General features: G+C 43.3%; 1 protein-coding gene across 4 annotated transcripts in view; it reads right to left on the reverse strand.

Annotated features, from left to right (window-relative positions):
* SYNDIG1 (synapse differentiation inducing 1) overlaps window positions 1-23,447 on the reverse strand; it is a 205,697-nt gene that overhangs the window by 102,423 nt on the left and 79,827 nt on the right. Inside the window, exon 3 of one of the 4 annotated variants that reach the window (XM_017862641.1) lies at window positions 21,493-22,709. The exons of the other annotated variants lie outside the window; for them this stretch is intronic. Coding sequence (XP_017718130.1) covers window positions 22,566-22,709 — 144 coding nt within the window. The 3' untranslated portion in view covers window positions 21,493-22,565. Of the gene's footprint in view, window positions 1-21,492; window positions 22,710-23,447 lie in introns of those variants that run through there. 4 annotated transcript variants of the gene reach the window in all.

Raw genomic sequence — 23,447 nt, forward strand, 5'->3', positions numbered from 1 at the left:
GAAAAGAAAAGAAAAGAAAAAAAAGAAAGAACAGGCAAAATTTGAGTAAGGTCTATAGAAGATAATATTGCAACAATGACCATGTTAATTTCTTGACTTTCATAGTTGAACTTGTTATTAGAAAATACACGTAGTTCATTTAGGCATAAAAGAACATTATGCCTGTAACATACTTGCAAATTTCTCAGAAAAAAAGATACGTGTATCGAGAGAGATGTGTAAAGCAAGTATTGTAAACTCTTAAGATTGAGGGGAACTGGAGACAAGTATCCAGGAATTCTCTGCACTATCTTGCAATGTTTGTGTAAGTCTGAAATTATTTCAAAAATAAAAACTCTCATTTGGCAAAATATTCAATATTGGTAAGCTGGGCAAAGAGTACCTGGGAGTTCTTTGGACCATTTTTGCAACTTTTCTGTCAGTATGAAATTATTTCAGAAAAAAAGAAAAGATATTAGTGTCCATTTATATATTTAAAAGTCTTGACTATAAACATTTGCTAGAGTCATGGCTATATACAAATCTGAAAGAAAAAATTGCCATCTGTCTAGAATAAATTACTTGTGTTAAGCAGACTACAAAATAAATAAACAAAAGTCGAGAAACCCCTCACAAAGTGTGGCATTTTAGTGAAAAAATTATACTTTGATTATTTTTCCTTTGGGGATTAAGTGTTGCACACATTTTTTTTCCCTTTCTTTGATTGAGCTTTAATGGAAATACCATGGGCATTACTGGAAAAAGCAAAAAACCCATATTGAATTCACTTTTTTGTGACACATGAATAATTCATTTAGCATTGCAATTTGGTGTCTCATCGTGTTTGTCCTTTTCATATTCTCACAGAGAAGCGACTTAGTGGCGTCTGGTATCACACACCTGCCCCAGAAACACAGCACGTCAAACACTTCCAACAGATGTGCTGGAGCCCAGCAGGCTGAAGACAGCTTCCAGCCTCCCCTCTCAGAACGGGAACCCTGTATAGTCAGAGGCGACTTCTTAGAGGATGAGGCAGCCCAGTGCCCACTGCCAGGCACCCTCAGAGCAACCGGCTCCTGGGCAGATCTGGCAGAGGAGGGCGGCTCACTTGCGCCACAGGAATGCACTTCACAGGATGCCCACTCTCAAAAGCAGAACAGACCCACTGCCAGGACCCGGAAGGAACTTACAGCATAGCAGTGGGTAAAATTTCAGACTGATGAGGGTCAGGACTGGGGCCGGGAGGTGGAGGAGGCTGGTAGAGTGCCAATCCTCCCAGGAACAAAGTGCAAGCTTGGAGGAACCTGACATCCATCCATCCACACTATCCATCTACCCAGTAAATCGTCTCTGAGCTTCTTGTGAGCACCAGGAATGATTCCCCCATTTTCCCTCTATATATCTCACCCTTCCTCCATCCTTAACCCCTGGCAGCCACTGCACTATCAGTTGTTACAGTTTCATCTTTTCAAAAATGGTTTGGGAATGGAAAGATAAAGCATAAAACATTTTGAGTCTGGCCTTTTCCACTCTTGAGATCCATACAGCTTGCTCTGGGAAGGGGTGCAGATGAACGCCACCGTAACACTTCCTTTAAGAGGCCAGTGGCCATCTCTACTCCCCATATCTTGCCCAACTGTGTCCTCCATGCAAGGGCACCAGAAGCTTCTTCTGCTTGAGTGAGAACCACCTGTCTTACTCCAGAGTGGGAAGAATGTGGGTCTCCCACCTGATCAGTCTGCTGTCTCCTCCATGCTCTCAAGAGTTCCAGGCAGTGGCCAAAGTCACCAGACCTCTGCAGTTTGAGAGCCTTAAATCTGCATCTCCCACCTCTGCAACAAGAAGAGCCAGCTGCAAAAGGCGTGGGCTAGGAGAGTCCTGAGTTCAGGTGATTCCAGGAGCCTCCCGCCCAGTCTCTCTGAGCCCTCCTGGCTGGCCCCCTGGCTACAGCCCCACACGCCAGGAAGTACCTGTGGTTCAGCTGGGCTGCCTAGGTTGCAAGGATTTGAGTATTTTCTAAACCAAAGTCTTACTGAAACACCAGGGGTTAGGTCTAGGTCCTGCTGCTCACCACACAGAAAGCCAATGACTGACACAAGGAGTATTGCCAAGGAAGAAGGCTTTAATTCAGTGCTACAGCTGAGGTGATGGGAGCTCAGTCTTTAATCCATCTCCCTGACTCACTAAAATTAGGGTTTTATACAGCAGAGAAGATGTAACAATGTGTAAGAAAATAGTAACCAGGGAGGCTTAAGGAAGCAATCTTGATGAATGAGGGGTCTGGCCTCTCCCTCTCTGGATGCAGTGATCTGGTAAGTTTCCGTTCTTTGATACCTTTTTTTGGGTTGAAAGGCCTGAGGGTCCTTTCTTGAAGAAGGAACTCAGATAAAACAAATGTAAGTTTCAAGCTTTAAGATCAGAAGGGTCAATGTCTATGTTTCTAAAAGAAACTGTCGGCCGGGCGCGGCCGGGTGGCTCAACGCCTGTAATCCCAGCATATTGGGAGGCCGAGAACGGGTGGATCCGAGGTCATGAGATCGAGACCATCATGGCTAACAACTGTGAAACCCCCGTCCTACTAAAAAATAAAAAACTAGCCGGGCGAGGTGGCGGGCGCCTGTATCCAGCCTACTCCGGGCTGAGGCCGGAAGAATGGCATGAACCGGGAGGCCGAGCTTGCAAGTGAGCTGAGATCCGGCCACTGCACTCCAGCCCCGGCGACAGAGTGAGACTCCGTCTCAAAAAAAAAAAAGAAAAGAAACTGTCTATGGGTCAATTTCAAAAGGTTGCCTCTGTGTAAAACAGAATTATAGTAAATCTCTGGTTATTTATCAAGGGATGGGCTGGGGTGTTCTAGGTAATTGGATATCAGCCACTTTTAATAATCATTAATTTCCTTTTTTTCTTCACTATTCTAAAGTGTTCTGCTTTGCTGAAAGAAAAGCATGCATTTAAGTGATATTTTTAGTCACAGTTTGAAGACTACAGAAAGAATATTTGAATTCATTAAACATGACTTCATACAATATAAATGTATTTATATGTGTATATATGTATAAGTTATATATATATATATACTTTGAAATATTGTGTGTGTGTATATATATATGCACTTTGAAATAATTTTGGACTTACATAAAAATTTCAAAAATAGAACAGAGTTCCTGTAGGAACTGCAAAGATAGAACAGAGAGTTCCCATATACCCTTGCTTGCCTCTTACATAACCATAATGCAATGATCAAAACCCAGAAAATGACATTGGTATAACACTCCTGATTAAACCACAAACCTTAATCGGATTTCACCAGTGTATCTGTCCCTCACTCTTGTGTGTGTGTGTTGGCAGTGTATAGTTCTATGGATTTTGTTGCATGTATAGATTTATGCAATCACTCCAACAGCCAAGATACAGAAAGGCTTCATCACCTCCAAAGAACTCCCTCATTTTTCCTTTTCATATTTCACCTTTCCCCGTCCTTAACCCCTTGCAATCACTGCACTGCTGTTGGTTGTTACAGTTTCGTCTTTTTGAGCAGGCATAGGAATGGAAACATACAGTGTATAACCTTTTGAGGCTGACCATTTCTACTGGCACAATACCCTCGAGATCTAGGTTGCTGGGTGTATCCACAGTTCATTCATTTTTTTTCCTGAGTAGTTACTTCCATAATAAGTAACACGATGTGTTTAATCCATTCATCCAAAAATGAAGAACATTTGCTCTTCCAATTGTGAGTTATTAGAAATACATGTTATAGACATATATGTACGGGTTTTTGTGGGAATGTAAGGTTTTATTTCCTTAGCATAAACACCTCGGAGTAGGATTGCTGGGTCATATGGTATTTGTTTAAGTTTAGAAGAAACTGACAGTGTTTTCCAGAGTTGCTCTTCCAGTTTGCATTCCCACCGGCAATGTATGAGTTCCAGTTACTCTGCATCCCTGCCAGTACCTGGTAGTTTCAATATTTTGGATTTTAGCTACTCTGAGGTGTGCAGTGGCATATAATCATGGTTGTAGTCTGCATTTCCCTGTTGGCTAATGATGTCAAATATCTTTCTGTGTGCTTTTTTGCCATGTACATATTGCCTTTCATGAAGTGTCTGTTCAAATATTTTCCCTATTTTAAAATTAGATGGTTTGATTTCTTACATTTAAATTTAGAGATAATTTTTCTGTATTCTGGATACAAACTGTCAGATATGCAATTTACAAATATTTTTTTTCCCAGTGTGTAGCTTGTCTTTCCATCATTTGACAGTGTCTTTTGCAGAGCAAAAGTTTTTAATTTTGATGAGCAAAATTTGTCTATTCTTTCTTTTATAGATTGTTTTTCTGATGTCATAGCTAAGAACTCTTCACCTTACCCTGGGTTACAGAGATTTTCTGTTTTCTTCTAAAAGCTTTATAGCTAAGCACTTCATTTAAATGGGATGGCCCATATATTTTCGGAGCAGTGTTGCTACACATTTGTTAAGTAAAAATTAACTCTGCCAGAAGAATATTTTGCCTGTCCATATAAACTCCATAATGTTATAAAATACAATACTGAAATTGGTATATGACCATTTTTAAACAGCAGATTAAAAGTATTTTAGTCAACAAATGGTGCAAAGAAGACATCTTTTTTATTTCTTGCATCAACCTGCACTTCAAATAGATATGAAAGAACAACTTAAAAGAATTATCTAGTGAATGCTCACGTATTCATCACTTACGTTCTACAATTAGCATCTTTACCGCACCAGCTTTATCATTATGCCTGCATCTGTTCATCCTCCTATCCACCCATCGCTTCATCTTATCTTTTTTGATGCGTTTCAGAGTGAGTTACACACAGCAGGACACTCCCACTAAACACTTCGGCATCATACCATTAACTGCGGTTCAGTATTTTTTTGTTCTTTTTTTTCTGGGGTAAACTTTACAAAAATTGATTTTTTAATAGAAAGCTGGCGTTTTTGGTTTTGATTTAGACAATTTGGATCCACTTGACCTTAAGATACAGGTTAGTCAGTATAACAGAACAGAAAAAGCATGAGATTTGGAGTTAAATTTTGACCCACCCCTTCCTAGCTGAGACCCTTGGGCAGGTCCTTGGGGTGGGCTGCCTCTGGGGCTCACTCAGGGGCTTCAACACTTCTGAGGCCCAGGTCCCTGATGCTCTCTCTGGGCATGCGGAATCTTATAAGTGAATTAATCATATGTGATTCTAACATAAGACAAGATGGAAAACAAGCAGCTGGAACCTCAGATTCATCACATGTAAAACAAGGATGCCAACCCGTTTGAGCTAGGACAAGCGCTAGACATGGACACACGAGTCACTCTCCTGTCACACACTGCCTGGATGTGAATATTTTCTTCTTGCCTTTTTGGTCACATATAGAAATTCTCCTCCTGTGGTCAAATCACGGTAAAGGCTAAGGGGGGGAATAGTTTTCAGTTTGCAGAAATTTCAGCAGTCCCTGACTGATGATTTATTGAGCTTGTATTTCCGACACCAAAGGGTGTCATGTCACTTGCAGTGGGCGGGTATTCGAGGGACACGTGCACTTTCTGTCTCCTCACATAGGGTGAGAAAATTTCCTCAGGTCAGTGTGATGAGCCAGCAGATGTGAATTCCGCCATGTCCCCAGAGTCCCTCAGGCCTTCAGAATTGGTTATGGACATGCATCATCTCTGAGAAGCCCAGCTGATGAGTGGCGGTGGTGACATGTATGAACAGGGGGCACAGGACCACCTTCGGTTCAGGTGAACACATTTATGCAGAAGTGAATCTTCCAAAAGAGGACTGCAAGAAAATGCTGCCTGCTGCCTTTCTTCAGCCGGAATTGCTTTTTTTTTTTTTTGAGACGGAGTCTCGCTCTGTCTCCCAGGCTGGAGTGCAGTGGCCGGATCTCAGCTCACTGCAAGCTCCGCCTCCCGGGTTTATGCCATTCTCCTGCCTCAGCCTCCCGAGCAGCTGGGACCACAGGCGTCCGCCACCTCGCCTAGCTAGTTTTTTGTATTTTTTAGTAGAGACAGGGTTTCACCGTGTTAGCCCGGATGGTCTCGATCTCCTGACCTCGTGATCCACCCGTCTCGGCCTCCCAAAGTGCTGGGATTACAGGCTTGAGCCACCGCGCCCGGCCGGAATTGTTACGTCAAATGCTGTGACTACCTCTTGCCTTTGACCTCAGATAGCACATTTTGAGTACTTATGGGAATATATAAAGTCCTCATTCCTCATATTTTGGAAATCCTGTGGGCTGCTTACAGATCCACAGAGGTGATCAGGACAATGTGCGTCATGCCTCTCATTGGTTTGGCCACTGGCTCTTTCAAAACGCTCCTCAAGGTTAGCGTCATTCTTATCTCAGTTTCTGATCCCCCAGACACTGAAGTCCTGCGTGGTCAGACTAGACTCCAGGTGTTATGAGAAGGGAGTAGAAATGACTGGATGAGAGACACCTCCCGAGGTCACCAGCCCTAGGAGTCCGGTATTCTCACACCCCTCCCCAGCCCACACTCACGACAGACAGATAGGGCTGCTACAAGGGGACAACTCCACCTGAAACAAAGTGGTCCATTCTGCTAACCAAGGAACGGGATAGAGAAAAGAACAGTCCCTTTTATGAGCACATTCATTTCTTTCCGGTCATTACCTGAAGCAAAAAGAAAGCACATGCCTCCAGCAGCTGCAGTGCAATGATGTCTCCTACTTCTCCCACAAAACTGGACCAGCTGCTGCATTTCTTTTTCTTTCTTTCTTTTTTGCTTTTTTGAGACAGACTCTCCCTCTGTCGCCCAGGCTGGAGTGCAGTGGTGCAGTTTCGACTCACTGCAACCTCTGCCTCCCGGATTCAAGCGATTCTCCTGCCTCAGCCTCCAGAGTAGCTGGGATTACAGGCGCCTGCCATCACGCCTGGCTAATTTCTGTATTTTAGTAGAGACGGGGTTTCACCATGTTGGCCAGGTTGGTCTTTCAAACCCCTGATCTCAGGGGATCCACCTGCCTCAGCCTCCCAAATTACTGGGATTACAGAAGTGAACCACCATGCCCAGCCCAGCTGCTACATTTCTAGCAGCTACAGACACAGTGGAGACGATGGTGCCCCCATCATACACATATCACATGGGCCAAGTGGGAAGCCCAGTGTGGCTCTCTTTCCCTCCCTCCCATCCTGGAAGGAGCCTTCTGAGATTTCAGGGAGGCAGTAGGCAGATGCCACCAGGTGGGCACAGGCCCTTCTGGATGGACTCCACATGGGGCAGAAGTTAGAGGGGTGGTGCTTGGAAGCTGAGACTTGCAGGGAAGTCTCCAGAAAGGAGGAGGCTGGAGGCTCTGCTCCACACCACACAGGTCAGAGCACCTCTGGGCTCTCCTTTCCTAGGCTCTTTTCAAGAGGGCCCCGGAGTGACGGGGGACCCAGGAGAGTGGCATACCGTCCTGGGGAGAGTGGAGATGCTGGGGGTGTCCTTCAGAGCAGGGCGCGCTTGGGCAGGAAGTGCAGGTGTGAGAGTTGTCTTCACTGGACGGGCCATCCTTAGAATGAGACAGGTGGGAAGGGGCCCTGGAAAAACTCCAACTGGCCTGCGCACTGGGAAGAGTGTGCACTGACGTGGAGTCACAGAGGTTTGCACTGTTTACTCTGTCTGTGTGGAACCTGGGATTCAAACTGCCAGGCGGGAAGCACTCTAGCAGGGACTCTGGGCTTATGGAGAGTCCTTGTTTCCTCCTTTTCTTCCTTTTCACTCAATAAAGCCCTGCTTTACTCACCCTTCAAATTGTCTGCAAGCCTGAATTTTCGTGGCTGTGAGACAGACAAGGACCCCGTCTTTAGCTGACCTAAGGAAAAGTCGTGCAACAAGAAGAGGGCAGGTGTGCCCAAGTCGTGCAACAAGAAGTCGGGCTTCCACAAGGGGCTACAAGGGGTCAGGCCGTGTGGCTAGAGAAGGGCTATGCTCCCAGGAAAGGTCGGTCTTGTGCCTCCTCTGTCCCTGAAGTGGTCAGAGAACATGCATTTGGTCCTTCATCCAGGAAAGTTCACGTCCTTCCTGCTCAGGGTGGGGCCCCCAGCAGCTGTAGGAATGCAGACTCTCAGGCCCGCCCTGACCTGCCCTGGGACCTGCACTTTAACCAGACCCAGGTAATTCACGCACAGGCTGAAGCTTGACAGACTCGGGAGAGGGCTTTGGACAGGCATCACTCAGGGTGGCTCCTTCACTCAGCTTCTTTCCCCTAGAGCACATCAGGAGCCTGGACCTCACTGTCAAATCTCCACCTCAGCAGTGAGGATGACAAACTGTCTGCTGCCTCCTTCATTCTTTGTTCTGAGTTCAGAGTCCCTGCATCTTCTGGTCTGCATGGGCACTGGGATCGTCAGCTGCCTTCCCACAGATGGGACAGTCCTCTCCAGGTGACAGCAGCCTTTCTGAGCCTGTCCAAGGAAAGCACACTCTGACTCTGCTCCTGTGACTTGAGGCCAGGTCCTTTTCAGTGGCACTGGCACAGCTGTCATCTGGTACTTTGCTCTCTTTCTCCCCCGCAGCACAGAACCTGCCAGCTGGGGCACAATGAGGTCAGGAGTGTTTCCCCAAGTCCACCCGGTGACGCACTCATTCAGAAAGTCAAAATGATGGTCTTTTGGAACAAAAAGATGCAAGGCCAGATTAATTCACGAGTCACAGGGTTGAAGTCAAACAGGTGGGCTCTGCCTGGCTATAATGTGTGGGACTCGTGGGGCTCTGACTTTCTAGTGAGTGCTATGAGTTTTCAGAGATGGGGACAGGTATTCAGTGCTCCCAGACCAGTTTTCTTTCTGTGAGATGAGTGTTCCATGGAGTACACGTTAAGGGATGTGTGCAGTGATTAGTGATTGCAGCCAAATGTATTGAGAACAGGCTCAGCCCTTTATACAATAAGCTGACTGCTTCAGTGATTAAGATCACGGTGTACACCAGTGCCTTAGACCCATGCTTCTGCAATCAGGATCACCCGCAGGACTTTACGAAAAATACTGACCCCAGAAGTTTTGATATGATTGGTTTTAGGTGGGACCTCTGCAGCAATGTGTTTAAAAAACACCAGGCTGAGGATGCAGGCTCTGGCTGCGGGCAGGGCCCAGGAGAGCAGTGCAGACCTGGCCACTGGCTGCCTTTCACCTGCCCCTGTTTGTCTTCTGCTCTATTGCTTTAGGGCTCACAAAGCAAGCACTTTCTGGCTAGAATGATTGGGGGGTTTCTGTTTTACTAAGATACTAATGGCAGGTCATTCATAATACTCATGTCATGCTTTTATTCCTTATTTAAAGTCTGTCTTCATTTTGTGATTCGTGGAAAACATATTCTCCTCTTGGGTCTCAGCATGATGCTGGATGTTGCTTGGGAACAACATTAGATGTATTAACCATGTCATCCCTGAGACAGAAGATCGATGCCTGCCACTGCACAGGCCTAAGAAGCCAACTATGTACCAGGAGGCCTGAGTTCCATTCCTGCTTCTTGCATTTCACACAAGGTGACTTTTTAAAGCATTCAGCAAATTCGAGGTCACCTAAGATTTGCACTCAGAGGACTATCAAGGGCTTGGGTGCTCACACAGAGTTTGGCTTCATTCCTATCTTTAACACATACGAGATTTACCTTGGAGTTCTCCTCTGATAGTTTCACTTATTTCTTAGATGAATTGACCAAATATTAATTATAATTATGTGCCTACTGTGTGTGAGCTCTGGGCTAGGATCTGGAGACTCGTCTAGGAGTTGACTTCTCTGTTCTTCAGGGAGCCTGTGGCTGCTCGCTGCACAGCTCCCTGGTGGTGGCAGCCAGCTGGTCTTCGACCATCACAGCCATCACCTTCACGGCAGAGTCCCCTGCAGGTCAGGCTGAGATTCCCTGTGTGGGACTCTGGCTGAGACGGCTCCCCTGCATGAATTCCCCACTCACTCGCTGCTCCTCCCTAGGAGGAATCTCTTCGAAAATCACTTGTTCATGGCTCCCACATCAGTGTCTGCTTCTGGGAAATGTGACCTAAGACAACTGTGTCCAGCAAGACAGAAAATAAACACACACACACACACACACACACACACACACAAATAATGGCATTTAAATGGAGATCGGGAGGGTGATAAGAAGCCAGCCAAGTGAAGGGCAAGAGAAAGAACATTCTAGGCAGAAGGAAGGGCTGCAAGGACCCCCGAGACAGGAAAGCCCATGGAGTGATTGAGAAGTTCAAAGAGGGGCTGAGACTCAGGGCTGTGAGGCGGGGGAAGGAGAAGGTGGGAGCTGGGGCTCCTGGGAGGTCCCCTGCAGAGAGTCTGGGTTTACTGAGCTGTTGGGTGATCTGCTGCCCAGGGGCATTTTTAAAGGGCTAAAGCAAAGCATTAGAGGAAGAGACACAACAGTGGACTAATCTGTCCCAGTGGCTTGCTTTTTCCTCTATTTTCTAGAAGAAACAAATTCCATAGCATCTACCACATTGAGAAACACCCGAACATCACCCAGCCTGGGCCAGAAGAACACTACATGCTTTGCTGGGAGAATGGCCGTCTGCTGGGACCTCAAGTTACAGATGCCCCGTCCCCCATGGCGTCTCAGCACCCTCCACCACCAGGCCTCCTTGAAGCACCACTGTTATCTTGGCTGAATGAGTCCTGAAGCTGTATTTTACAGTCTTGGCCTGTGTGTGTCATGTCTTATGTAAGATTATAGGACTCCAAGCTATACATTCCATTTCTAAAGAAACTTCTTGTATTGTAACTGACGAGTGTTCCTTCCTTCACATATTCTTGTTTCAGGGTGGCACAGACTTCCACCATATCCCCGGTGGTTCTCACCTTTCCAAAAATGGGATTTCTAATTACTTGTCCCCTAACATATGGCATCACTGAAGCTGGCTTACTTTTTGCCTACACATGAATTTGAGGTGCAATGAAAACTTACTGAAGATTCAGATGAACCGTATTAAGGGGGTGTTTTTTAATGAACACCAGTGAACAACAGCAGGTACCTCTTTCTCTAAAGATTTATTCTTTAAGCTGGGCAGAGGCTGTTTTCATTAACACAGTCTCGTGTTCTTCCGGGGTCTGGTGCATGGGGCACAATGCGGGCTTCATTACCCAGAAGGAAAACATCTTTTCTTCTGGGATCTTCAGCCAGTTGCAAGTTCCAGTACAGCACAGTAGCAGTTTTTCCTCTTTCCTCAACTTGTGAATGAGAACACATTCTTTGCTACAGATGAGCCCAGGCAAGAATCATTCAGCACGCTTTGCACAGTGGGGGCCTCCTTCTCACCTCCTTCCACTGCTGCTTCTTCCAGATGAATCAGAGTGCCAGCCACGTGTACCGTTTGCACCGAGAGCACCAAAGATCGATATGTTTGTTCTTCATCCATAAGGACAGACTATCGTCACCCTTCTAATCATTTTTACAGCCACAACATCTCCAACAAACGATATGCCTCTTTGTATTATTTTGGAGATCTACCTTTTAACAACACAGCATGAGAATCAGTACAGCTGCATGGCCTGTAACCTGTTACAGTTTCTTTCTACGTATGAGAGCTTGTGATGCATCCCAAACTACCAGTGGTTCAGACGTGGGTTCTTATGTTTTTAGGAAATACTGTGAAACTGTTTGATAGAGAAAAAAGAAATATATTGGTTGAAATAAAGGCTGGGCTCATCTTTGGATGTTAATGATGCACTCTGCCTGCTGTGTAGCATGATTAATACATATCTGAGCTGTATTGTAATACAAAGACTGTTTCTCTGTACTCTTTTAAATCAACACACTGTCATCACCAATACCTTGAATTCAAATAATGTGTTTCTTCTATTTAATTTTAATGTTTATCATCACTTTTTTCCTTATAATATTATGGTATGATAAGTAGGAATGCTATTTTTATCTACATTGGTCAGGTTGAAAGGAATTCTCAAGGCCTTGTTACTGAAATGCTAGAGGTTTGGTCACAGGCCTGCTGCTCACTGCACAGGAAGTCCCTCACTGAGACCATGAGGACTGCCAGGGAGAAGGCTTTAACTGGGTGTTGCAGCCACAAAGATGGGAGATCAGCCTCAAATCTGTCTCCCCAACCAACTAAAATTACAGATTTCGCCAGGTGCAGTGGCTTATGCCTGTAATCCCAGTACTTGGGGGAGGCCAAGACAGAAAGATCACTTGAGTCCAAAAGTGTGAGATCAGCCTGAGTAACACAGACCCTCTCTCTACAAAAAACAAACACAAAAATTAGTTGGGCATGGTGGTGAGCACCTGTAATCTGAGCTACTCAGAAGGCTGTGGCAGAAGGACTGCTTGAGCCTGGGAGGTCAAGGCTTAAGTGAGCCAAGATTGTGCCATTGCACTCCAGCCTGGGTGACAGAGCAAGACCCTGTCTCTAAATAAATAAATTTTATTAGAAGTTCATATAACAGGAAAGAAATTTAACCATGTGTGGGAAAACAGGAATTAGGGAGGGATAAGGATGAGGGGTTGGTCAACAGGCAGCATGTGGTCATTTAGGCAATTGTGATGGGTGAGGGGTCTCGTGTCTCATCCTCCAGATGTGATTTGGTGAGTTTCAGTTCCTGTGCTCTTTGGGAGGCCTTATGGTTGATTTCCTGAGAAAGGAACTCAGATAAGACAAACTAACTTTCTCAAGTTTTAGGGTTGGGAGGATCAATTTCTGTTTATTCAAAGAAACCATAAATATCAGTTCTATGGGACAATTGGGCCAGTTTCAGCCTCAAGGCTAATCACTGCAGAAACAGACTTTAGACACATATTAGAGAGTTACCAAAGTGCTGAAGACAGAGGCAGGCCCATCGAGAGAGATGTTTTAATAAGCCCTCGAGCACATCTACATTACAGGGCATTCTGAAGGATCCTTTTTATTGGTACTGGATTTTGTTTCAGTGAGTACTATTTGAGACAAGGGGGCCTTCAGCCAAGTTTGGGACAACTTTATTAAACTACAATTTCATTTAGAATCAACATTTTACTACTACTTGTTCAAAACCGAGTGTGGAAGAGGTTCATGAATTATCAGCCTCTTAACTACTCTTCAAACTACATTTGTCACAATGACCCGTGTCAGAAGGTATTTCTCTCACAGCTCCATGTAAATACAGAAAGCTGGATTTCATTATAATAATTATAGCCTTATAGTAACAAAAGATTACAATTCTTTGGCCATTGTTCCCTTTAAAAAGGCAGCCACAGATGGAACAGGTCTCTACTCACCCACAATTTTCCCTAGTGGCACGGAAGCCACATCAAGAGATATGATCAGCACAAGTCTGAAAAATTTAAAAGATTTTATCTTCTCAGCACATACATTTGGATAGATGCCCACACCCCTTTTCTTATGTTGTTTTAGAGGAAAATGAAGAATGATCCCCTTGTATTATTATCTGGGAGATTCTTTCCTTCTCACCGAATGACTACATTTCACACCCCAATGCCTTTTATTGATACGCATAAGACGAGATATCTAAGATAATAATGTAAAGACATTGATTTTTATTTTTTGAGAAATATGCCTTGAGTGTCACATTTAAATGAGTTATTAATATTTTTGATATAGAAAATCAAAACATTAGATGCCATGCTACTATTCGAATCATGCTCATATTTTTTATTTTATTTTTGAAAATTTTAAGTATTTGGCATGCCCTCAATGGTGGCACATATTTGCTTCATGAAGGAAATTCAATTTCTAGGATGAGCCAAATTTCTTCATGCTGGTGGCTCTTCACAGAATAAGGTGGTTGCTGCAATTTGGGCAGCACAAGATGAGATGCAACTATAAGGAGGCAAAACTGATTCCTTTTTGTGAGTGATCTACACACAGATCTGAAAGAATCTGGAATATGTAAATGTATTTCTCTATTTAGGGACTGCTCCAAGGGAGGGAAATGAGTAATTTAATCTTCTAATGCCATAAGTAAATATATATCATATTATTGAAAGATAATTAATTTGATTAAAATTCTCAACCTAACCACAAGCCATGTGTGGGCATCAACACATTCTTTGTCCATATTTACTGCATGTTGGGAAATGCACGTCCAGTGCTTCAGATAGTATCCTGGCACTGCTTCTGCTAGGGCAGTCAGGAGGCAGGCCAATCTCGTGCCTAGGAAACAAGTGGACAAAACTGTCAAACACAGCCATAGCCAGGCTCTCAAACTGACCAGCAGCCAACAATATATTGAAAGGTGTTATTTACTAAAAACTGCTAAATTTTGAGTAGCAACAGTGGGAGTCTGTGGTGTTCTTGCCCTGGGCTGCTCCAAGTCATTCACCAGCTTGGTCCATGAAGTGCTTCTACTAGAATGGGGTTAGCCGTGGAAACCAGGAACCTCACTGCTGGAAAGGGTTGAGTTGCTTGAGAGCAGAGGGTGGAAAAGCATGCCCAGCTGCCAGTGGAGGTGCTTCCAGCTCTCCTAGTCTAAGGCTATAACTCTGGTTGGGTCAAATGGCAAACTGGAGGACAACCAGGAATTTAACGGGGAGCTCCTGGAAATGAGGGAAGCATCAAGGGGCTGGGTAAGCTCTCCTCACATCCCGAGTGGACCTGGTGGCAATGGAAATGTGCAGAGCGGGCAGAAGAGAGCCAGACAGGAGCAGGGGCTGGAGCAGACTGGAAAATTGCCTGAACCTTGAATGCACTGTCCAAACCACACATGGAGCTATCGGCAGACGGAGAAACCTTATCTGCTTGAGGTATCTGAGCCCAACCTCTACCCAATAATTACCTGTCTGACCTCTAAGCGATGCAGACCCAGGAATGAATCCCAGGAAGTCAGGCTTAACAATTAAAAAAAGAGTTAAAAAAAAAAAGAAAAGAAAAGAAAAGCTGAGGAAAGACGTCAGTGACTGAACACTGCAGAGGAGAAAGACTCTGCATATTTAGTCCAGACAGATAAGTCACTAGAAAAACTAAAAGAAGACACACAAAACAACAGTTTTTTTTTTGTTGTTGTTGTTGTTGTTTTTTTTTAAGAAACACCAAGTAACAATCATAACCTTAGGGGTAAAAATCAGAATCCTGTGTTGCTATCCTGTATCATTCAAGTCGTCTAGTTTAGTTTTCATTCACATCAAAAATTACTAGCCAGGTATAGAAACGGGAAAGCATGACCCATACCCAGTTTTTTATTTTTTTAAATTTTTTTTTAATTTTTATTTTTTTAAAAAAGCAGCCAATAGAAACTATCTCAGAGTAGGGGGCACAGTTGAAAAGCAGTCAATAGAAACTATTTCGGAGTAGGGGGCACAGTTGTTGGATTTAGTAAAAAAAAAAAAAAAAAGACTTCAACGCAACAGTGACAAATATGTTCACAGACTAAAGAAATCCATATTTAGCTGGGCGCGGTGGCTCAAGCCTGTAATCCCAGCACTTTGGGAGGCCGAGACGGGCGGATCACGAGGTCAGCAGATCGAGACCATCCTGGCTAACACAGTGAAACCCCGTCTCTACTAAAAAATACAAAAAAAAAAACTAGCCGGGTGAGGTGGCGGGCGCCTGTAGTCCCAGCTACTCGGGAGGCTGAGGCAGGAGAATGGCGTAAACCCGGGAGGTGGAGCTTGCAGTGAGCTGAGATCCGGCCACTGCACTCCAGCCTGGGCAACAGAGTGAGACTCCGTCTCAAAAAAAAAAAAAAAAAAAATCCATATTTAATAATAAAAGGAAAAGGTGATGACAATGACTCAATGTAAGAAAAGGCATAGAACCCATAAGAAGTAACTGGATGGAAATGAACACACAATATGAAATGAAAATTCACAAGAAGGGCTCAACAGCAGATTTGTTATGACCGAGGGAACTACACATTTGAAAGATCAATTATCCAAGCTGAAGAACAGAAAGAAAAACGTTAAGGGAAAAGGAACAGAATCTCAAATATCTGTGGGAAAATATCAAGCATAACAATGTATTTGCAATGGGAGTTTGAAAAGGAGAGGAGAGTCCAGCTTGGCCAACATAGTGAAAGCCTGTCTCTACTAAAAAAAATACAAAAATTAGCTGAGCATGGTGGCATGTGCCTGTAATCCCAGCTACTCGGGAGGCTGAGGCAGGAGAATTACTTGAATGCAGGAGGCGGAGGATGCAGTGAGCCGAGATCGCACAAATGCACTCTAGCCTGGGTGACAGAGGGAGACTGCATTAAGAAAAAAAAAAAAAAAAAAAGAAAAAACCAAAGGAGGAGAGGAGACAAATGTTTTTTTGAAAAGTTGAAGAAATAATGGCCGAAAACTTCCCAAATATAAAGAAAAAAGTTGTAGATTCAAGCTTAGTGAACTTCAAATAGGAAAAGACCAACACCAAGACACGGCAATTACATTATTGAAAAACAGGGAAAATCTTGAAAGCAAGAGAAAAAAACCACAGAAGACTCATCCTGAACAGGAAATCAGGACAACTGATGTCTGATTTATATGAAACAGTGGAGGCCAGAAGACAACAGAGTGACATGTTACAAGTGAAAAAAACTTCCAAACAAGAATTCAATATCCAACAAAACTACCTCTCCAAAAATGAGAGCAAAAGAAAGACATTCCCAGGTAAATAAAGGCTGAATGAATTTGTTCCTATCAGACCTGTCTTTCAAGAAACAGTGAAAGAAGTCTTCAGGCTGGAAGTAGATGACGTAGATGGCAATTTGAATTCACAGGAAGAGACGGAGAGCCCTGGGAACAGTAAATATGAGTGAGGGTAACTATGTAATACTGTATAAATACATTTTTATTCTCCTGTGATCCTGAGTGGTTCATTGCTTGTTTAAGGATTATAGATCTTTCTTCCTTTTTATTTGTAAACATTTATGGAGTACATGTGCAATTTTATGACATGTATAAATTGCATAGTGGTCAGGTCAGGGTTTTTTAGAATATTCATCACCCAAATTACATACCTTGTACCCATTAACCAATTTATCATCATCCTCCCCACTCCCACTCTCTCACCCTTCTGAGTTTCCTTATCTATCATTTCATTCTCTACATCCATATGAACACATTTTTTAGCACTCACTTACGAGGTGAACATGTGATGTTTGTCTTCCTGTGCCTGGCTTGTTTCATTCAAGATAACGGCCTCAAGTTGAATCCATGTTGCTGCAACTGACGTAATTTCATTCTTTTTTAAGGATGAAGAGTATTACATTGTATGTATATACCACGTTTTTAAATCCAATTATCCATTAATAGACACGTTGATTGTGAAGTGTCACTATTCACAACAGTGCTATTGTGAATAGTGCTGCAATAAACATATGAGTGCAGGCATCTTTTTGATATATTGATTTCTGATATTGCTGGATCAAATGGTAGTTCTATCTTTAGTTCTTTGAGACATCTCCAAACTGTTTTTCCCTGTTATAATTTTTTTTTTTTTTTTTTGAGACGGAGTCTCGCTCAGTTGCCCAGGTTGGAGTGCAGTGGCGCGATCCCAGCTCACTGCAAGCTCCGCCTCCCGGGTTCACGCCATTCTCCTGCCTCAGCCTCCCAAGTAGCTGGGACTACAAGCGCTCGCCACCACGCCCGGCTAATTTTTTTGCATTTTTTAGTAGATACGGGGTTTCACCGTGTTAGCCAGGATGGTCTCGATCTCCTGACCTTGTGATCCGCCCGTCTCGGCCTCCCAAAGTGCTGGGATTACAGGCTTGAGCCACCGCGCCCGGCCCCCTGTTATGATTTTTAAAAGACATAATTGTATAAATTAACAGTTGTTTAACACTACTGTTGGATTTATAACATGACTATGAAATATATACACGACAGTATGAGCAAAAAATCGGGACAATCGGGCTGTACTGGAGTGTGGTTTCTATATTTTACCGGAATGAAGTTAGCACTACCTTGAAGAAACCTGGATAAATTTAGATGCTTATTGTAATTTGCAGAGACAATACTAAGGAAATAACAGTACAGTTAAAAAGCAACAGAGAAACTAAGATGGTATTCTAAACATATTTACTTAACACATAAAAACAGAAGTAAGAAGAAATAGAGAAACAGTAACAATTACTAAACCAGGATACATGCAGAAAACAAGAATCAAAATGGCAGACATTATTCCAATCATACCGAAATTACGGTTAACGCCAATGGGCTAAACACTCCAATCAAAAGACAGAGATTCTAAGGTTTATTTCAAAAACGTGATTCAGGTATGTCCCTTCTATTTGAGACAAACTTTAAATTCAGAAACAAAAATCAATTGTAAGCAAAAGGATAGGAGAAGATATATCATAAAAACAATAATAGTTGAGATAGAATGACTATGTTAATATCAGACAAGACAGTTTAAGACAAAAAATATTATTAGACACAAAGAGGGACATGAAACCGACTCAATAGTCCAGTAGATAATTTTTTTTGGATAAACATAGAAACGGACACTTCTGGTCTTAAAGATTGAAACTTAAAATTGTTTTATCTGAGTTCCTTCCTCAGAAAAGTGTCCCCAGGCCTCTCAAAAAGTATCAAAGAACTGAAACTCACCAAATCACTGCATCCAGACAATGAGACACTAAGGCCCTCATTCATCATGATTGCTTCCTTGTTCCTCCAGAGTTCCTGTTTTCCTATACATTGTTACACTTCTTCCCTGCTACATAAACCCCTAACTTCAGTCAGCAGGGAGATGGGTTTGAGACTGAACTCCCATCTCCTTGGCTGCAGCACCTGATTAAAGCCCTCTTCCTTGGCAATACTCATCTCAGTGGTTGGCTTTCTGTGACGGGAGCAGCAGGTTCTAGATGGAATCCCTGGTGTTTCAGTGACAGAAGCTTTATAATAAAATGGCCAACAGTTCAGCAAGATGTAACAATTATAAAGGTATGCACACTTAACAACGGAGCCCCAAAACACATGAAGTAAACACTGACAAAATAAAAGAAAGAAATAGGCAATTCCCTAAAAGTAAGTATTTCTGATTCTCCATTCCTAATTGTGACAACTAGGCAGACAAACACCAAGAACAGGAGACACAAACAGCACAATTAACCCACCTGACCTTGCAAACCTGTATAAAACACTTTGCACAACAGAACACTCATTCTTTCCTTATTCACATGGCATATTCCACAGAACACATCAGACACTAAGCCATATATCAAGTATCAATCAATTTAAAAGAGAAATTATACAAACTATGTCCTTCAACCTCAATGAGATTTACTTAAGAATAAATAATAGGAAAGAACAAAATCCCTGAATATTTGGAAATTAAACAACACATTAATAAATAACTCATTAGAAAAATGTAAAATCACAATGGCTATAGAAATATTTTCAAGTAAATAAAAATTAAAACACAACAAATCAAAATTTTTAGGACACAGTTAAAACAGTGTTTGAAAGAACGTTATAGCCTAGAATACATACATTATAAGAATAAAAAAATGTCAAATAATTAACCCCAGCTCATGCCTAAACAAAATACATAAAAAAGAGCAAATGTAAGTCAAAGGAAACAGAGGGCGGGATGTCATAAATATCTGAGTAAAAATTAATAAAATGGAAGCCTAAATAAAGACAGAAAAATCAATGGAACCAGAAGTCAGCTATTTGAAAAGATCCAAAAAATGATCAGTTTCTATCTAGACTGACCAAGAAAGAAATAGAGAAACTTAAATTACCAAAATGAGGCATGAAAGAGTAAATATTATTACCAACCATACAGAAACTAAAAGGATTTAAATGGAATATGATGAACAACTTCATGCCAACAAATTAGACATCACAATACTAAAACTGAGACAAGAATAAAGGACAACCTTCAGATTTTCTTTAAAACAAGAGACTGGCCGGGTGCGGAGGCTCACGCCTGTAATCCCAGCACTTTGGGAGGCCGAGGCAGGCGAATCAAGAGGTCAGGAGATCGAGACCATCCTGGCTAACACGGTGAAACCCCGTCTCTACTAAAAATACAAAAAAACTACCTAGGTGTGGTGGCGGGTGCCTGTAGTCCCAGCTACTCCAGAGGCTGACGCAGGAGAATGGCATGAACCCAGGAGGCAGAGCTTGCAGTGAGCTGAGATTGCGCCACTGCACTCCAGTCTGGGCGACAGAGCGAGGCTCCATCTCAAAAAAACCAAAAAACAAAAACAAGAGACTTAAACCGGTAAGGTAATAGAATCAGTTCAGTAATTGAAACTCTTCCCACAAAGAAAAGGCCAGGCCCAAATGGCTTCACTGGTGACTTCTAACAAACACTTGAAAAGGAATCATACCAATACTAAACAGAATCTTTCAGAAAATAAAGAAAGGAATAATTTCCAACTTATTCTGTGCAGTCAATATTACCCTCATACCAGAGTCCGGGAAAGATGGCACAAGAAGAGAAAACTGTGGGCCAACATCCCTCGTGAATATAGGCAAAGAAATCCTCATGCAAGGATTAGAAAATAAGATCCAGTGACACTTAAAGAGGCTTATAAACCAAGACAAAGTGGGATTTACCTCCCAATGCAAGGATGGTCTATTATCTGCAAAGTAGTTAATGCAATATACCACATGATTAAAGGATGAAAAAATAAAGGACAATAAAGAAACACCATATATGATTACATAAGTAGTACCTGATGAATTGAATGTCCATATGCAGGTTCCTCAAAAAACTACAAATAGAACTACCATACCATCCAGCAACCCCACTACTTGGCATTTATCCAAAGGAAAGGAAATCAGTACATTAGAGAGACACCTACACGTCACTTGTTTGTTGAAGTGCTATTCACAATATCCAAGATAGGGAATTAACCTAGGTGTCCAACAACAAACAGATAAATGGATAAAGAAAATGGGGTAGTTGTATACTGATAGGACAGGAAACGGAAATACTGGGTAGAAGAGGGCAGTTTCCTGGCAAAGCCCCACCCTCAAGCCCAGATACCTGTGGCCCTAAGTGAGAAAGGGCATTCCTGGTTTTGTGCCCAAAAAGTTGTCTTTTAGCCCACATGCCTGCATCCATATAAACCCCGGACCCCAGGACCCAGAAGCAGACCAGCAAGCCAGCAGACCAGCAAACAGACAAATGGCAGAACAACATGGCAGAGAAAGGGAGAAGAGGAGGAACATCTGAACGCTGAGAGGAGTTCGGCTGGGGGTGGTCAGAGAGGAGTCCAGCCACTGGACAGCCCAAGTCCAGGGGAGGATCACCTTCCCACTCCAGTCTCCATCCCAGCTCCACATCCATCCCACTGAAAACCACCTATACCACTCAATAAAACCTCGCATTCATCCTTCAAGCCCATGTGTGACCTGATTTTTCCAGGATGCTGGGCAACAGCTCTGGATCTAGCCCTCTGTCCTTGCGAAAAGGCAGAGGGTCCATTGAGCCTGTTAGCATTCAAGTCGTCTGTGGACAGCAAAGCTGAAAGAGCTTTGTAACACTAGGGTTGCAGGCACCCACCCCTAGACACTACTGCTGGTTCGGAGCACAAAGCACTCACCCCAGCCTCTGCACCTGCCTTTCTGCATGCTCCAGTCCCACAATGGGTTTGAGCAGCAACAGAACAGGGGAGCCACACTCATCAAACATCCTGCAAGGGGAATCAGGGAACTCTCCCATTTCAGCACCACAGGATACTATTCAGCCATAAAAAATAATGAAATTATGTCATTTGCAGCAAACATGGATGAAACTGGAGGACATTATGTTAAATGAAGTAAGTCAGGAGGGAAAGTTTAGCACTGCATGTTCCACCCGTGGAAACTAAAAGGAGTTGATTTCAAAGAAGTAAGAGTAGAAGGAAGAATAGTAGAGGGTGGGCAGAGTAGGAGGAAGGGAGAGGTAAGAAGAGATGTATTAAAACATACAAAATTACTGCTAGATATGAGTAAGTTCCTGTGTTCTACAGCACTGTAGCATGAAAACAGTTAAAAATATATTATACAGTTGCAAATAGTTATTGCAAAGGAGGTTATTGAATGTTCTCAACAGAAAGCAATGATCAATGTTTGAGTTAATGAATATGCTAATTACCTCAATCTGATCACCAAGTTGTATGTACCAAAACATCACTATATATCCCACAAATATGAATATCCCATTTATTGTCAATTAAAAATAAAATAAAATAAAAATAAAATAAAAAATCTTCTTCAACAAAGAAGTGACAAAGGGAACTTCCTATACCTGATTAACAGTGTCGATAAAGAACTACAACAAGCACCATCTTTCATCATGAAAGCTAACAGCTTCCCCCTAAGATCAGGAGCAAGGCAAGAATGTTCGTTCGCTTACACTCAACAACGTGTTTGAGGTTCTGGCCAGTGCTATGAGGTAAACAAACAAATGAGCAAAACACAACCACCAAATTTTCCTCTACCCAAATCAGCATCTCAAATCTCTCTGGAGATACTAAAAATAATTTTCACAACGTTGTCTATTATTTTCTGAATTCTTTCTGTTTCCTCTGGGTCAATTGTTCTATTTGTTGTTGTTCTGTCTCATTCATGCTTTTGGGTTTTCTTCAAATGAGTGTTGAGTCCTCGCCCCTCTTTCCATGCTTATGAATGAGGTATATGTAAATGCTCTATTGCAGTTACAGAATTCTGTGTTCTCCAACACTTTCAAGTTTTTACATGAGAAGACAGACTGGAAGGCCTTGGAAAGCTTGATGGCGAGTTCCCAGACGTGAGGTCCTGGTGCCGTCTCTTCCAGCTTTGTCCGTGGACTCTGGCACAATGCTGAAACAGAAGTTTACTGGAACACAGTTTTCCCCCTAATGTAGAAAGAACAGCATCGTGAGGAGACAGAGTCTAAAGTGAGCAGATCTGTCTCAGATCCAAGAGCTGACAACAGAGCCACGTGTGTGATCCTGGAAACACCCCAAGTTTCTGTCTCCCCACAGGTAGGACGAGGACAGCACTATGACCCGTCCCCAAGTGCTTTGAGGACTCGATGGCCGAGTGCACTCGCAGGGCCTGGCAGAAAAGTTGCTCCACTGATGAGCGTTCCCTTCTCCCTCCTTCCTTCAGTGAAGAAAAGGCACAGCCCCTGTGGGCACTGCTTCTAGGGGGTGACTGCCACGTACTCCGGGTCTGAAAGGTTTAAGGTTTTGCATTGCCACAGGTAAGTGCCATTCAACATCTGGTCACCATCTCTAAGGGAAGGAGGGTGGTCAGGCCTCTGCACCCGGACTCCAGTCACTTCATTTCATGGCCGTAAACTCAAACTGTGTATTTTGTAGCCCTGCTTCATTACTTGTCTCTGAAATCTCTCTGAGTTTATCTGTGTGAAAGGAGAAGTCGTTTCCCACTGCCGATATTCCCTGAGACAGCAGTTTTTAGCTACTGGCTGGGAAGTGGATGAAGCAGTGTTCACAGACCTGGGAAGAGGCCTGGGCTGTGGGACCTCAGGCCCAATTATCACTACCCAGAGTGTCCTGAGGGCACCCCCACAGGATGCCTGTCTTGTCACCCTGAGCGCAGTGGCAGTCGATAATGAGCGGCACCTCTGC

This window comes from Rhinopithecus bieti, unplaced genomic scaffold (assembly GCF_001698545.2).
Source record: "Rhinopithecus bieti isolate Rb0 unplaced genomic scaffold, ASM169854v2 scaffold_56174, whole genome shotgun sequence".
NCBI classification, from domain to species: Eukaryota; Metazoa; Chordata; class Mammalia; order Primates; family Cercopithecidae; genus Rhinopithecus; species Rhinopithecus bieti.